General features: G+C 47.3%; 1 protein-coding gene across 2 annotated transcripts in view; it reads right to left on the reverse strand.

Annotated features, from left to right (window-relative positions):
* LOC128699162 (girdin) overlaps positions 1 to 17260 on the reverse strand; it is a 707427-nt gene that overhangs the window by 158315 nt on the left and 531852 nt on the right. For both annotated transcript variants that reach the window (XM_070090172.1, XM_070090171.1), the window contains exons 4-5: positions 11802 to 11942; positions 4220 to 4341 (exon numbers count right to left, since the gene is read on the reverse strand). In XM_070090172.1, coding sequence (XP_069946273.1) covers positions 4220 to 4341; positions 11802 to 11942 — 263 coding nt within the window. The remainder of the gene's footprint in view (positions 1 to 4219; positions 4342 to 11801; positions 11943 to 17260) is intronic.

A 17260-nucleotide genomic window follows, 5' to 3' on the forward strand; every position in this document is an offset into this window, starting at 1 on the left:
GTGTTTTATTGGGAGCTGGTAAGCAAGTTTGTTTGTGTTTTATTGGGAGCTGGTAAGCAAGTTTGTTTGTGTTTTATTGGGAGCTGGTAAGCGTTTGTTTGTGTTTTATTGGGAGCTGGTAAGCAAGTTTGTTTGTGTTTTATTGGGAGCTGGTAAGCAAGTTTGTTTGTGTTTTATTGGGAGCTGGTAAGCAAGTTTGTTTGTGTTTTATTGGGAGCTGGTAAGCAAGTTTGTTTGTGTTTTATTGGGAGCTGGTAAGCAAGTTTGTTTGTGTTTTATTGGGAGCTGATGCAAGTCCTAATAAACATGGATCCGTATGTGTACCATTTTATATCAACCACCATCAACCACTACTTAGTAACTTAGTGGACATGTTTCCTTGCTCAGGTGTTAGTAGACTGGTATATGTAGCATCCTGAGAGATAGGTGGGTAGGGAGACACTGGTAACGTGCCTTAAACGGTGCCGGGATTTAATTAAAGCGAGCCGATATAGGATAACAGTTCTTAAGTTGTAAACAAATATCAAAATATCACTGATAAGAAAAACAAACCTCCGGTAGAAAACTCTGCACCTTGGACCTACACAAGTTATCCACCAACGCGGCTCCTACTAATCCCTTTCAAAATAAGTTGGGATTACGCTAATGATGGTGTGTAGCCAGGGTCACGCCCCACGGCCCCGAGCCAGGTGTCACCAGTGCCAGCAGCTACAACATAACTTAAATGCGAAAAAAGGTTTAATTTATCTAAAGGTCGGTGTAACCTAGAAAGATGGCGAGATAGCTAGAGGCAGTGTTGGTGTGAAGTGAGAAGCATGATGGTAAAGCAAGCGTTACACTACACCAGTAACACCACAGTGACACCAGCAACACCACAGTGACGCCAGCAACACCACAGTGACACCAGCAACACCACAGTGACACCAGCAACACCACAGTGACACCAGCAACACCACAGTGACACCAGCAACACCACAGTGACGCCAGCAACACCACAGTGACACCAGCAACACCACAGTGACACCAGCAACACCACAGTGACGCCAGCAACACCACGCCGGCAACACCACAGTGACACCAGCAACACCACAGTGACGCCAGCAACACCACGCCGGCAACACCACAGTGACACCAGCAACACCACAGTGACACCGGCAACACCACAGTGACACCGGCAACACCACAGTGACACCAGTAACACCACAGTGACACCAGCAACACCACAGTGACACCAGCAACACCACAGTGACACCGGCAACACCACAGTGACACCAGCAACACCACAGTGACACCAGCAACACCACAGTGACGCCAGCAACACCACAGTGACGCCAGCAACACCACAGTGACACCAGCAACACCACAGTGACACCAGCAACACCACAGTGACACCAGCAACACCACAGTGACACCGGCAACACCACAGTGACACCGGCAACACCACTGTGACACCGGCAACACCACAGTGACACCGGCAACACCACAGTGACACCGGCAACACCACAGTGACACCGGCAACACCACAGTGACACCAGCAACACCACAGTGACACCAGCAACACCACATTGACACCAGCAACACCACAGTGACACCAGCAACACCACAGTGACACCGGCAACACCACAGTGACACCGGCAACACCACAGTGACGCCAGCAACACCACAGTGACGCCAGCAACACCACAGTGACGCCAGCAACACCACAGTGACGCCAGCAACACCACAGTGACGCCAGCAACACCACAGTGACGCCAGCAACACCACAGTGACGCCAGCAACACCACAGTGACACCAGCAACACCACAGTGACACCAGCAACACTACAGTGACACCGGCAACACTACAGTAATACCAGCAACATCACAGTAAAAAATAGCAACATCGGCACACCAGGACTACTCCAGTACCAGCACCACCACCATCCGAGCAACACCAGAAAAGAACCACCACCACTCCAGGAACACTACAACCACCACACCAGGACCATTCCAATACCAGCACTACCACCATAAACACTTGCATTAACCTAGCACAACATAGCACAGGCAGATATTAAAATTCTGTTGATTATACCAGCAACACCAAAGAGTCGCTCATTTGCACGGAAATGCTGAACACCACAAATGATGTAGCTGAAGTTCTAACAAAAATCGAGAACCAAAACTTAGTCATTGTGCTTGTATATAAGCCACCAGATGCAACTTCCCAACAGTTCAAGGTACAACTATCAAAAATTGACTACTGTCTGGAAAACCTTCCAGCTCCATCCCCAAACATCTTGCTGCTTGGCGACTTCAATCTAAGACATACAAAATGGAAGAATATAGCGAATAATGTTGTAGCAGAAATAATCCTTGGAGGCAGCTCAGATGAAAAGTCACACAAATATAAATATGTCCTAAATGAAACGTTGGGAAGATATTTTCCATTACATGAACCCTAACCAGTGCCTTGGAAAGATCAACTTTCTGGTAGCTGAAGTATGTTCAAGGCATATTCCCCTAAGAAAAAAGAATAGAAGAAGTAAACTGGAGAGAGAGACTTCCTCTACAGAAGGCGAAGAATCACTGAGCTCTTCAAGAATGCTAGAGTATCAGCGAGCCACTAATCAGTCTAAAGACAGACAATCTAAACAACTTTTTCATGAATGAGCCTCAAAACCCTGCTAATGTTTGTCAAATTTCTGACATAACCCTAACTCCACTAGACAACCATCGACAACATGCCCATGCACTCAGCACCAGGCCCAGACTCGTGGAACTCTGTGTTCATTAAGAACTGCAAGAAACCCCTCTCACGGGCCCTAAGTATGCTATGGAGAAGAAGCATAGACACAGGTGAGATTCCACAGTCACTAAAAACAACGGATATAGCCCCACTCCATAAAGGTGGCAGCAAAGCAGTAGCTAAGAACTATAGACCAATAGCTTTAACGTCCCACAAAAGCCTCTGAAAGAGTTCTAAGAAGCAGGACTTGGACTCCCAAAAATTGCACAATCCAGGGCAACATGGGTTCAGAGCAGGTCGCTCCTGCCTCTCGCAACCACTGGATCACTATGATATGGTTGTAGATGCACTGGAAAACATAATGCAGATGTAGTATACACAGATTTTCCGAAAGCCTTTGACAAGTGCGATGATGGTGTAATAGCACATAAAATGCGTGCTAAAGGATAAATGACAAAGTAGGCAGATGGATCTTTCAACTTTCTAACCAATCGAACACAAAGAGTAGTGGTAAACAGAGTTAAATCAGACGCTGCCATAGTGAAGACCTCTGTCCCACGAGGCACAGTACTCGCCCCTATCCTGCTCCTCATCCTCATATCAGACATAGACATAAATGTATCATCCTTTGCAGACGATACTAGGATCTGCATGAGAGTGTCATTCATTGAGGACGCGGCAAATCTCCAAGAAGATATAAGCCAAGTTTTCCAATAGGCAACACAGAACAATATGATGTTCAATGAAGACAAATTCCAACTACTTCGTTATGGAAAACTGGAGGAAATAATAACTAGAACTGAGTATACCACAAATTCACTAACACAGTGCATTCGTGGAAGACCAGGAGCTGTACCCTTGGCAGAACATATTGCAGACAAGAGAGTGGACTTACGGCGTCTCCACTGACTTAATGTACATAACAGCGGTCGAGCATGCAACCACAGGCCACTAATCGTTCCTATTAAATTTCGTAACGTCACATGTGAATATTTGCTTTAAAATTATGTTTACATCACATTCCTTCTGCGATATGCGAATAATAACGTAAGTGCAGCGAGGAGACTGTGTGGTTCACTCTAGATTCGTGTTGTCCTGACTACTGTAATGTGTATTATCAGTACATGTCACCGACAAGCCTGTACCAGTGTTGTCCTGATTGCAATAATGTGTATTATCAACACTTGTGATCACCAAGCTTGTAGCAGTGTTGCCCTGACTGCTGTAATGTGTATTATCAACACTTGTGATCACCAAGCTTGTAGCAGTGTTGCCCTGACTGCTGTAATGTGTATTATCAACACATGTCATCACCAAGCTTATACCAGTGTCGTCCTGCTGCTGTAATGTGCGTCAACACGTGATCACCAAGCCTGTAGCAGTGTTATCCTGCTGCTGTAAGGTTTATCAATACTTGTCATCACCATCCCGAGAACCAGCTGCACTCCAGGTGTTGGAAGCAAAGCGTTGTAGGTTAGGAAGTAATACTTACTACTCCTGACGTAGACGTCGCAGCTGGGCCTTGCAGTCTGCCAGCTGCACCCCCAGGTGGTGGACACTCTCCTGGGACGTCTCCTCCTCGTCACCTTCACCACACAATACCTTCAGCAGCTCCTGCAAAATATGTATAAACTCATGCTTATAGCACTCATAGTTACGCATCCGCCAGGATTTCAAACCTGCACTCCAGCCATCGTAAGAGAAATTTAAAACATAAGGGAGGCACTATGAGCATAATAAATTACACACACACAATCATATTGAGAATAACTGTGGCACTCAAGTATTATAGGTGAAGTGTGTCCAGTGCTCTACCACCCCCCCAGTGCTCTACCACCCCCCAGTGCTCTACCACACCCCCAGTGCTCTACCACACACCCAGTGCTCTACCCCCCCCAGTGCTCTACAACACCCCCAGTGCTCTACCACACCCCCAGTGCTCTACAACACCCCCAGTGCTCTACCACACCCCCAGTGCTCTACCACACACCCAGTGCTCTACAACACCCCCAGTGCTCTACAACACCCCCAGTGCTCTACAACACCCCCAGTGCTCTACCACACCCCCAGTGCTCTACCACACACCCAGTGCTCTACAACACCCCAGTGCTCTACCACACCCCCAGTGCTCTACCACACACCCAGTGCTCTACCACACACCCAGTGCACGACAACACCCCCAGTGCTCTACCACACACCCAGTGCTCTACAACACCCCCAGTGCTCTACCACACACCCAGTGCTCTACCACACCCGCAGTGCTCTACCACACACCCAGTGCTCTACAACACCCCCAGTGCTCTACCACACCCCCAGTGCTCTACCACACCCCCAGTGCTCTACAACACCCCCAGTGCTCTACCACACACCCAGTGCTCTACCACACCCGCAGTGCTCTACCACACACCCAGTGCTCTACCACACCCCCAGTGCTCTGCCACCCCCCCCAGTGCTCTACAACACCCCCAGTGCTCTACAACACGCCCAGTGCTCTACTACACCCGCAGTGCTCTACCACACACCCAGTGCTCTAGCACACACCCAGTGCTCTACCACACACCCAGTGCTCTACCACACCCCCAGTGCTCTACCACACCCCCAGTGCTCTACCCCACCCCCAGTGTTCTACCCCACCCCCAGTGCTCTACCACACCCCCAGTGCTCTACCACACACCCAGTGCTCTACCAAACACCCAGTGCTCTACCACACCCCCAGTGCTCTACCACACAGTGCTCTACCACACACCCAGTGCTCTACCACACACCCAGTGCTCTACCACACACCCAGTGCTCTACCACACACCCAGTGCTCTACCACACACCCAGTGCTCTACCACACACCCAGTGCTCTACCACAAACCCAGTGCTCTACCACACACCCAGTGCTCTACCACACACCCAGTGCTCTACCACAACCCCAGTGCTCTACCACACCCCCAGTGCTCTACCACACCCCCAGTGCTCTACCACACCCCAGTGCTCTACCACACACCCAGTGCTCTACCACACACCCAGTGCTCTACCACACCCCCAGTGCTCTACCACACACCCAGTGCTCTACCACACACCCAGTGCTCTACCACACCCCCAGTGCTCTACCCCACCCAGTGCTCTACCACACCCCCAGTGCTCTACCACACACCCAGTGCTCTACCACACCCCCAGTGCTCTACCCTACCCAGTGCTCTACCACACACCCAGTGCTCTACCACACCCCCAGTGCTCTACCACACCCCCAGGGCTCTACCACACACCCAGTGCTCTACCACACACCCAGTGCTCTACCAAACCCCCAGTGCTCTACCACACACCCAGTGCTCTACCCCACCCAGTGCTCTACCACACCCCCAGTGCTCTACCACACCCCCAGTGCTCTACCACACACCCAGTGCTCTACCACACCCCCAGTGCTCTACCACACACCCAGTGCTCTACCACACCCCCAGTGCTCTACCACACAACCAGTGCTCTACCACACAACCAGTGCTCTACCCCACCCAGTGCTTACCACACCCCCAGTGCTCTACCACACCCCCAGTGCTCTACCACACCCCCAGTGCTCTACCCCACCGAGTGCTCTACCACACCCCAGTGCTCTACCACACACCCAGTGCTCTACCACACCCCAGTGCTCTACCACACACCCAGTGCTCTACCACACACCCAGTGCTCTACCCCACCCAGAGCTCTACCACACCCCCAGTGCTCTACCAAACCCCCAGTGCTCTACCACACACCCAGTGCTCTACCCCACCCAGTGCTCTACCACACACCCAGTGTTCTACCACACCCCCAGTGCTCTACCACACACCCAGTGCTCTACCCCACCCAGTGCTCTACCACACACACAGTGCTCTACCACACCTCCAGTGCTCTACCACACACCCAGTGCTCTACCCCACCCAGTGCTCTACCACACACCCAGTGCTCTACCACACCCCCAGTGCTCTACCACACACCCAGTGCTCTACCCCACCCAGTACTCTACCACACACCCAGTGCTCTACCACACCCCCAGTGCTCTACCACACACCCAGTGCTCTACCACACCCGCAGTGCTCTACCACACACCCAGTGCTCTACCACACACCCAGTGCTCTACCACACCCCCAGTGCTCTACCACACACCCAGTGCTCTACCCCACCCAGTGCTCTACCACACCCCCAGTGCTCTACCACACACCCAGTGCTCTACCACACACCCAGTGCTCTACCCCACCCAGTGCTCTACCACACCCCCAGTGCTCTACCACACACCCAGTGCTCTGCCACACCCCCAGTGCTCTACCACACCCCCAGTGCTCTACCATACACCCAGTGCTCTACCATACACCCAGTGCTCTACCACACCCCCAGTGCTCTACCACACACACAGTGCTCTACCACACCTCCAGTGCTCTACCACACACCCAGTGCTCTACCCCACCCAGTGCTCTACCACACCCCCAGTGCTCTACCACACCCCCAGTGCTCTACCACACACCCAGTGCTCTACCACACCCCCAGTGCTCTACCACACACCCAGTGCTCTACCACACCCCCAGTGCTCTACCACACAACCAGTGCTCTACCACACAACCAGTGCTCTACCCCACCCAGTGCTTACCACACCCCCAGTGCTCTACCACACCCCCAGTGCTCTACCACACCCCCAGTGCTCTACCCCACCGAGTGCTCTACCACACCCCAGTGCTCTACCACACACCCAGTGCTCTACCACACCCCAGTGCTCTACCACACACCCAGTGCTCTACCACACACCCAGTGCTCTACCCCACCCAGTGCTCTACCACACCCCCCAGTGCTCTACCATACCCCCAGTGCTCTACCACACACCCAGTGCTCTACCCCACCCAGTGCTCTACCACACACCCAGTGTTCTACCACACCCCCAGTGCTCTACCACACACCCAGTGCTCTACCCCACCCAGTGCTCTACCACACACACAGTGCTCTACCACACCTCCAGTGCTCTACCACACACCCAGTGCTCTACCCCACCCAGTGCTCTACCACACACCCAGTGCTCTACCACACCCCCAGTGCTCTACCACACACCCAGTGCTCTACCCCACCCAGTACTCTACCACACACCCAGTGCTCTACCACACCCCCAGTGCTCTACCACACACCCAGTGCTCTACCACACCCGCAGTGCTCTACCACACACCCAGTGCTCTACCACACACCCAGTGCTCTACCACACCCCCAGTGCTCTACCACACACCCAGTGCTCTACCCCACCCAGTGCTCTACCACACCCCCAGTGCTCTACCACACACCCAGTGCTCTACCACACACCCAGTGCTCTACCCCACCCAGTGCTCTACCACACCCCCAGTGCTCTACCACACACCCAGTGCTCTGCCACACCCCCAGTGCTCTACCACACCCCCAGTGCTCTACCATACACCCAGTGCTCTACCATACACCCAGTGCTCTACCACACCCCCAGTGTTCTACCACACACCCAGTGCTCTACCACACACCCAGTGTTCTACCACACACCCAGTGCTCTACCACACACCCAGTGCTCTACCACACACCCAGTGCTCTGCCACACACCCAGTGCTCTACCATACACCCAGTGCTCTACCATACACCCAGTGCTCTACCACACCCAGTGCTCTACCACACTCGGTGCTCTACCACACACCCAGTGCTCTACCACACCCCCAGTGTTCTACCACACACCCAGTGCTCTACCACACACCCAGTGCTCTGCCACACACCCAGTGCTCTACCATACACCCAGTGCTCTACCATACATATATATATATATATATATATATATATATATATATATATATATATATATATATATATATATATATATATATACTCGGATATATACACCACTCACATGTATTCTCTGAAGGGGGTAGGAGAGTTTCAGTGGGGGGAAATAAATGGGATTAAATCTGGAGTATCTGAGAGAGTTAGAGCAAAGGAAGGGGTAGCAGTAATGTTAAATGATCAGTTATGGAAGGAGAAAAGAGGATATGAATGTGTAAATTCAAGAATTATGTGTATTAAAGTAAAGGTTGGATGCGAGAAGTGGGTCATAATAAGCGTGTATGCACCTGGAGAAGAGAGGAATGCAGAGGAGAGAGAGAGATTTTGGGAGATGTTAAGTGAATGTATAGGAGCCTTTGAACCAAGTGAGAGAGTAATTGTGGTAGGGGACTTGAATGCTAAAGTAGGAGAAACTTTTAGAGAGGGTGTGGTAGGTAAGTTTGGGGTGCCAGGTGTAAATGATAATGGGAGCCCTTTGATTGAACTTTGTATAGAAAGGGGTTTAGTTATAGGTAATACATATTTTAAGAAAAAGAGGATAAATAAGTATACACGATATGATGTAGGGCGAAATGACAGTAGTTTGTTGGATTATGTATTGGTAGATAAAAGACTGTTGAGTAGACTTCAGGATGTACATGTTTATAGAGGGGCCACAGATATATCAGATCATTTTCTAGTTGTAGCTACACTGAGAGTAAAAGGTAGATGGGATACAAGGAGAATAGAAGCATCAGGGAAGAGAGAGGTGAAGGTTTATAAACTAAAAGAGGAGGCAGTTAGGGTAAGATATAAACAGCTATTGGAGGATAGATGGGCTAATGAGAGCATAGGCAATGGGGTCGAAGAGGTATGGGGTAGGTTTAAAAATGTAGTGTTAGAGTGTTCAGCAGAAGTTTGTGGTTACAGGAAAGTGGGTGCAGGAGGGAAGAGGAGCGATTGGTGGAATGATGATGTAAAGAGAGTAGTAAGGGAGAAAAAGTTAGCATATGAGAAGTTTTTACAAAGTAGAAGTGATGCAAGGAGGGAAGAGTATATGGAGAAAAAGAGAGAAGTTAAGAGAGTGGTGAAGCAATGTAAAAAGAGAGCAAATGAGAGAGTGGGTGAGATGTTATCAACAAATTTTGTTGAAAATAAGAAAAAGTTTTGGAGTGAGATTAACAAGTTAAGAAAGCCTAGAGAACAAATGGATTTGTCAGTTAAAAATAGGAGAGGAGAGTTATTAAATGGAGAGGTAGAGGTATTGGGAAGATGGAAGGAATATTTTGAGGAATTGTTAAATGTTGATGAAGATAGGGAAGCTGTGATTTCGTGTATAGGGCAAGGAGGAATAACATCTTGTAGGAGTGAGGAAGAGCCAGTTGTGAGTGTGGGGGAAGTTCGTGAGGCAGTAGGTAAAATGAAAGGGGGTAAGGCAGCCGGGATTGATGGGATAAAGATAGAAATGTTAAAAGCAGGTGGGGATATAGTTTTGGAGTGGTTGGTGAAATTATTTAATAAATGTATGGAAGAGGGTAAGGTACCTAGGGATTGGCAGAGAGCATGCATAGTTCCTTTGTATAAAGGCAAAGGGGATAAAAGAGAGTGCAAAAATTATAGGGGGATAAGTCTGTTGAGTGTACCTGGTAAAGTGTATGGTAGAGTTATAATTGAAAGAATTAAGAGTAAGACGGAGAATAGGATAGCAGATGAACAAGGAGGCTTTAGGAAAGGTAGGGGGTGTGTGGACCAGGTGTTTACAGTGAAACATATAAGTGAACAGTATTTAGATAAGGCTAAAGAGGTCTTTGTGGCATTTATGGATTTGGAAAAGGCGTATGACAGGGTGGATAGGGGGGCAATGTGGCAGATGTTGCAAGTGTATGGTGTAGGAGGTAGGTTACTGAAAGCAGTGAAGAGTTTTTACGAGGATAGTGAGGCTCAAGTTAGAGTATGTAGGAAAGAGGGAAATTTTTTCCCAGTAAAAGTAGGCCTTAGACAAGGATGTGTGATGTCACCGTGGTTGTTTAATATATTTATAGATGGGGTTGTAAGAGAAGTAAATGCGAGGGTCTTGGCAAGAGGCGTGGAGTTAAAAGATAAAGAATCACACACAAAGTGGGAGTTGTCACAGCTGCTCTTTGCTGATGACACTGTGCTCTTGGGAGATTCTGAAGAGAAGTTGCAGAGATTGGTGGATGAATTTGGTAGGGTGTGCAAAAGAAGAAAATTAAAGGTGAATACAGGAAAGAGTAAGGTTATGAGGATAACAAAAAGATTAGGTGATGAAAGATTGAATATCAGATTGGAGGGAGAGAGTATGGAGGAGGTGAACGTATTCAGATATTTGGGAGTGGACGTGTCAGCGGATGGGTCTATGAAAGATGAGGTGAATCATAGAATTGATGAGGGAAAAAGAGTGAGTGGTGCACTTAGGAGTCTGTGGAGACAAAGAACTTTGTCCTTGGAGGCAAAGAGGGGAATGTATGAGAGTATAGTTTTACCAACGCTCTTATATGGGTGTGAAGCGTGGGTGATGAATGTTGCAGCGAGGAGAAGGCTGGAGGCAGTGGAGATGTCATGTCTGAGGGCAATGTGTGGTGTGAATATAATGCAGAGAATTCGTAGTTTGGAAGTTAGGAGGAGGTGCGGGATTACCAAAACTGTTGTCCAGAGGGCTGAGGAAGGGTTGTTGAGGTGGTTCGGACATGTAGAGAGAATGGAGCGAAACAGAATGACTTCAAGAGTGTATCAGTCTGTAGTGGAAGGAAGGCGGGGTAGGGGTCGGCCTAGGAAGGGTTGGAGGGAGGGGGTAAAGGAGGTTTTGTGTGCGAGGGGCTTGGACTTCCAGCAGGCATGCGTGAGCGTGTTTGATAGGAGTGAATGGAGACAAATGGTTTTTAATACTTGACGTGCTGTTGGAGTGTGAGCAAAGTAACATTTATGAAGGGATTCAGGGAAACCGGCAGGCCGGACTTGAGTCCTGGAGATGGGAAGTACAGTGCCTGCACTCTGAAGGAGGGGTGTTAGTGTTGCAGTTTAAAAACTGTAGTGTAAAGCACCCTTCTGGCAAGACAGTGATGGAGTGAGTGATGGTGAAAGTTTTTCTTTTTCGGGCCACCCTGCCTTGGTGGGAATCGGCCGGTGTGATAATAAAAATAAAATAATTATTAAAGCAGTGATACAGTGTTACTAGCCACTGAGCTGGTCACTACATGATCTCCAGACTGGCATCAGCTAAGTTTCTTCCCTGCTAATGAAATTAGCACAGAAAAATTGGTGAGAAGAGGAGCACCCACCTGATTGTAGGTGTCCCTCTCGTGAGCCAGGCGTCGACACTGTTGTACCAGAGTGGTGAACACGTGAGCCACCTGGTCCTCAGGTACCGCATCCACCTGCGTCCACTCCGTCGGCCATACTGCCTCGGGGTTATCAGTCACCTATAACATATACACACACACATACTCGTCACATACACCACATATTGCAAATATTGTAAGGTCAAAAATGATAACTCAATTTTGTACATCCTTACACCTGCTGCCCCCTTTCACCTAGTACTAAATAGGTATCAGTGCTAGTAATGAGTTGTATCCTTTTTTATATACTATTTATTACGTGGGGGTAATGGTCAAATTGAGTTAAAAGTCCCTCAGTCGAGAAAGATGCATCGTAATCCATACCTGAAGAATACTAGAGTGATTAGTTCCAAATTCGCACATTGAAATTAATGCCTACGAGAACAGAAGCTTCACAGAAGTGCAAAATACTTTAATGAAAAGCAGTGGTGCCATGAGTAAAATAAGAGAACACAATAAGTGTCAGGGATCCAAGACTTTTCAATACCTTCGGTTAATACTTAAGAGGAATTACCAACCGATCTCTAGATGTCTTCAAGACAGAACCCGATGTTTTCCTTGAGTTAGTTGTTGATTAGCTGGGCTGCAATCTCTACAGTGGATTTAATGCTACTACAACCAACAGCCTAGGTGATCAGAGCATCAGCCAGGAGACCTGGTCTCGGGTCCAGCCACATGCCTAATGTTTTCCATCATCAACAACACGTAGACCACTTTATAACTTGGTAGTAATTAAAACCGGCAATATTCAAGCTAATACATTAAGTACCACCGTAAACCCGGGTGGGTCATTCAGCACAAGGAGTGATGGAGGCTCGATCCTCAGTTCGCTGTCACGAAACAAAACCTCTACATGCGTTCTCTTATGGCCGACCATACGAGTTCCTATGAAGGCTGTGAACATTGCATGTTTTTTTCTAAAAGAAGGTCATTTATGAAAGTAAAGTCGTTATTACCCTTTGTATACGCCAGTGTAAGACTGAATGATTTAGTGAATTAAGACTGACGAACAACAACCTGGAGTGTAACTCTCGCTAACTCTTCCCACAGTTCAGGTCAACGTTGCAGCTTCAAGACTGAAGAGTCATGCTAAGTAGTATGATATGCCTAGAAACTCACCTATAAACTTAGACAATTTCCTATAAAACAGGCATGTCAGTGTTAAAAGTGAGATTTTCAGAGAATGAACAAGAGAGAAATTTATTACGTTTATAACACTGCATAACTCCTGATGATGCATGAAGACGTGTGAAAGATCTTTATCCCCCCGTGGCTTGTCTTGCACTAAGATCACTTGTTTTGCGAATTTATTTCGCTCCCTACTTTATATATTAAAGTATAGGCTTTAAATTCCACTCAGCCACCAACCAACTTGGCGTGTCACTGGCTGCAACAAAATCAATTTTGTGTATATTTATGAAAGGTTATGAGCTTAATACAGTGTATTATTGATCGTGAAGATTAAAACTAATGTATCATCAGCTTTCCTCTTAACCGTTACCTGCTGACTTAATGCTCCTTCCATTACCTGCTGACTCATTACCCCATCTCTGTTACCTGCTTACCCAGTACCCCCTCTCCGTTACCTGCTGACTCAGTACCCCCTCTCCATTACCTGTTGACTCGATACCTCTCTCCGTTACCTACTGACTCAAAACAAACTAGTCACAGAATCTTTGAGGCACTCATGTTCATTTAGTGATGTTACGTACGTCTAGGAGGTACGGCTCCCTGCACAATGTTATCTGGTATTCTCGTCAGGAGAGTACAGCAAGAATGCAGGCAGCAACGGGAAGGCGTGCTAATCAACACGCTGCAGGTGCAACGTTTCACCACAAGACGCCTGCCAAGGTGACCACATCTCGGCTCACATCTCATCCGTTGACAACTTCTTAATTTAAAAAAAATCAGTTCCTTCAGTGTCTTGTTGCTGAGAAACAACAACAGCAGCTTTGATCACAACAACAGAGAAACATACCTCTGATATACCTGTGAGCAGTCTCGACAGTTTTTCTACACTAATATAGCCTAACCTCACTTAACTTAGCCAGTCATTCCTACCCGCGGCCCGCAAGTACACAACAAATGAGACGGTAGATCAGCCGCCAATCTCTACCCTTAATGAATACAACTCAGCGAGTACATAGGTACACTTGCAATAAGATCAAGAGACATCGTTCAACTGAACAACATCAACATAACTGTCCACCAGCACGTACACAGATTTTCTCCTTAACGTTCTTTTTTATCCACAAGTCACCAGGAAGTGATCCAGGATGCTTCCTGGTGAGGAAAAGAAAAGAAAGAAGAGTACGTAAATGAGAGAATTTGCAAGAGAACCTATCTATTCTTTCAAAAATATCACTGCATAGGATAGCATAAGGTTCCTCAAATCAGTTCCTGATCAACTGGGCTGTAGTTTATACGCTGGGCTGTGATCATCAGCAACCAGGAGGCTGCTCTGAGGCCGGGCCGCTGGTACGGTGACCTCCAGAACAAACTCCAGGTAAACTACAGGTAAGGTACAACACAGCCGCTGTGTGAGGCAGTACTGTTGTAGTGCAGCAGATACAGTACAAGTGTTATGTAAGGCAGTACTGTTGTAACTACTCCAAGAGATGTAACTGTAAATATCAGATCAGAGGTATTTCAACAAAGTTCAGGGAAGAGAATTGCCAACACTGAGCAAACTGTCTTCAAGGTGAACCTTGAGGAGTTGCTTGTAACACTCCATGAACCAGACAGGCTGCGATGCCTGCCAACTGCACGTGCCAACAGTCTGACTGACCAGACTGTCAATCAGAAGGCCTGGTGACCTAATACAGGAATCCATCCTCTGAGGATTTTTCATACCTTCCGGCACTACACTCACTATACTTACCACCTAACACACTGATCATACCTTCCAGCACTACACTCACTATACTTACCACCTAACACACTGATCATACCTTCCGGCACTACACTCACTATACTTACCACCTAACACACTGATCATACCTTCCAGCACTACACTCACTATACTTACCACCTAACACACTGATCATACCTTCCAGCACTACACTCACTATACTTACCACCTAACACACTGATCATACCTTCCAGCACTACACTCACTATACTTACCACCTAACACACTGATCATACCTTCCAGCACTACACTCACTATACTTACCACCTAACACACTGATCATACCTTCCAGCACTACACTCACTATACTTACCACCTAACACACTGATCATACCTTCCAGCACTACACTCACTATACTTACCACCTAACACACTGATCATACCTTCCAGCACTACACTCACTATACTTACCACCTAACACACTGATCATACCTTCCGGCACTACACTCACTATACTTACCACCTAACACACTGATCATACCTTCCAGCACTACACTCACTATACTTACCACCTAACACTGATCATACCTTCCAGCACTACACTCACTATACTTACCACCTAACACACTGATCATACCTTCCAGCACTACACTCACTATACTTACCACCTAACACACTGATCATACCTTCCGGCACTACACTCACTATACTTACCACCTAACACACTGATCATACCTTCCAGCACTACACTCACTATACTTACCACCTAACACACTGATCATACCTTCCAGCACTACACTCACTATACTTACCACCTAACACACTGATCATACCTTCCGGCACTACACTCACTATACTTACCACCTAACACACTGATCATACCTTCCAGCACTACACTCACTATACTTACCACCTAACACACTGATCGTACCTTCCAGCACTACACTCACTATACTTACCACCTAACACACTGATCATACCTTCCAGCACTACACTCACTATACTTACCACCTAACACACTGATCATACCTTCCAGCACTACACTCACTATACTTACCACCTAACACACTGATCATACCTTCCAGCACTACACTCACTGTACTTACCACCTAACACACTGATCATACCTTTCAGCACTACACTCACTATACTTACCACCTAACACACTGATCATACCTTCCAGCACTACACTCACTATACTTACCACCTAACACACTGATCGTACCTTCCAGCACTATTCACTATACTTACCACCTAACACACTGATCATACCTTCCAGCACTACACTCACTATACTTACCACCTAACACACTGATCATACCTTCCAGCACTACACTCACTATACTTACCACCTAACACACTGATCATACCTTCCAGCACTACACTCACTATACTTACCACCTAACACACTGATCATACCTTCCAGCACTACACTCACTATACTTACCACCTAACACACTGATCATACCTTCCAGCACTACACTCACTATACTTACCACCTAACACACTGATCATACCTTCCAGCACTACACTCACTATACTTACCACCTAACACACTGATCATACCTTCCAGCACTACACTCACTATACTTACCACCTAACACACTGATCATACCTTCCAGCACTACACTCACTATACTTACCACCTAACACACTGATCATACCTTCCAGCACTACACTCACTATACTTACCACCTAACACACTGATCATACCTTCCAGCACTACACTCACTATACTTACCACCTAACACACTGATCATACCTTCCAGCACTACACTCACTATACTTACCACCTAACACACTGATCATACCTTCCAGCACTACACTCACTATACTTACCACCTAACACACTGATCATACCTTCCAGCACTACACTCACTATACTTACCACCTAACACACTGATCATACCTTCCGGCACTACACTCACTATACTTACCACCTAACACACTGATCATACCTTCCAGCACTACACTCACTATACTTACCACCAAACACACTGATCATACCTTCCAGCACTACACTCACTATACTTACCTCCTAACACACTGATCATACCTTCCGGCTCTACACTCACTATACTTACCACCTAACACACTGATCATACCTTCCAGCACTACTCACTATACTTACCACCTAACACACTGATCATACCTTCCGGCACTACACTCACTATACTTACCACCTAACACACTGATCATACCTTCCAGCACTACACTCACTATACTTACCACCTAACACACTGATCATACCTTCCAGCACTACACTCACTATACTTACCACCTAACACACTGATCATACCTTCCAGCACTACACTCACTATACTTACCACCTAACACACTGATCATACCTTCCGGCACTACACTCACTATACTTACCACCTAACACACTGATCATACCTTCCAGCACTACACTCACTATACTTACCACCTAACACACTGATCATACCTTCCAGCACTACACTCACTATACTTACCACCTAACACACTGATCATACCTTCCAGCACTACACTCACTATACTTACCACCTAACACACTGATCATACCTTC

The sequence above is a fragment of the Cherax quadricarinatus genome, chromosome 31 (assembly GCF_038502225.1).
Source record: "Cherax quadricarinatus isolate ZL_2023a chromosome 31, ASM3850222v1, whole genome shotgun sequence".
Lineage (NCBI taxonomy): Eukaryota > Metazoa > Arthropoda > Malacostraca > Decapoda > Parastacidae > Cherax > Cherax quadricarinatus.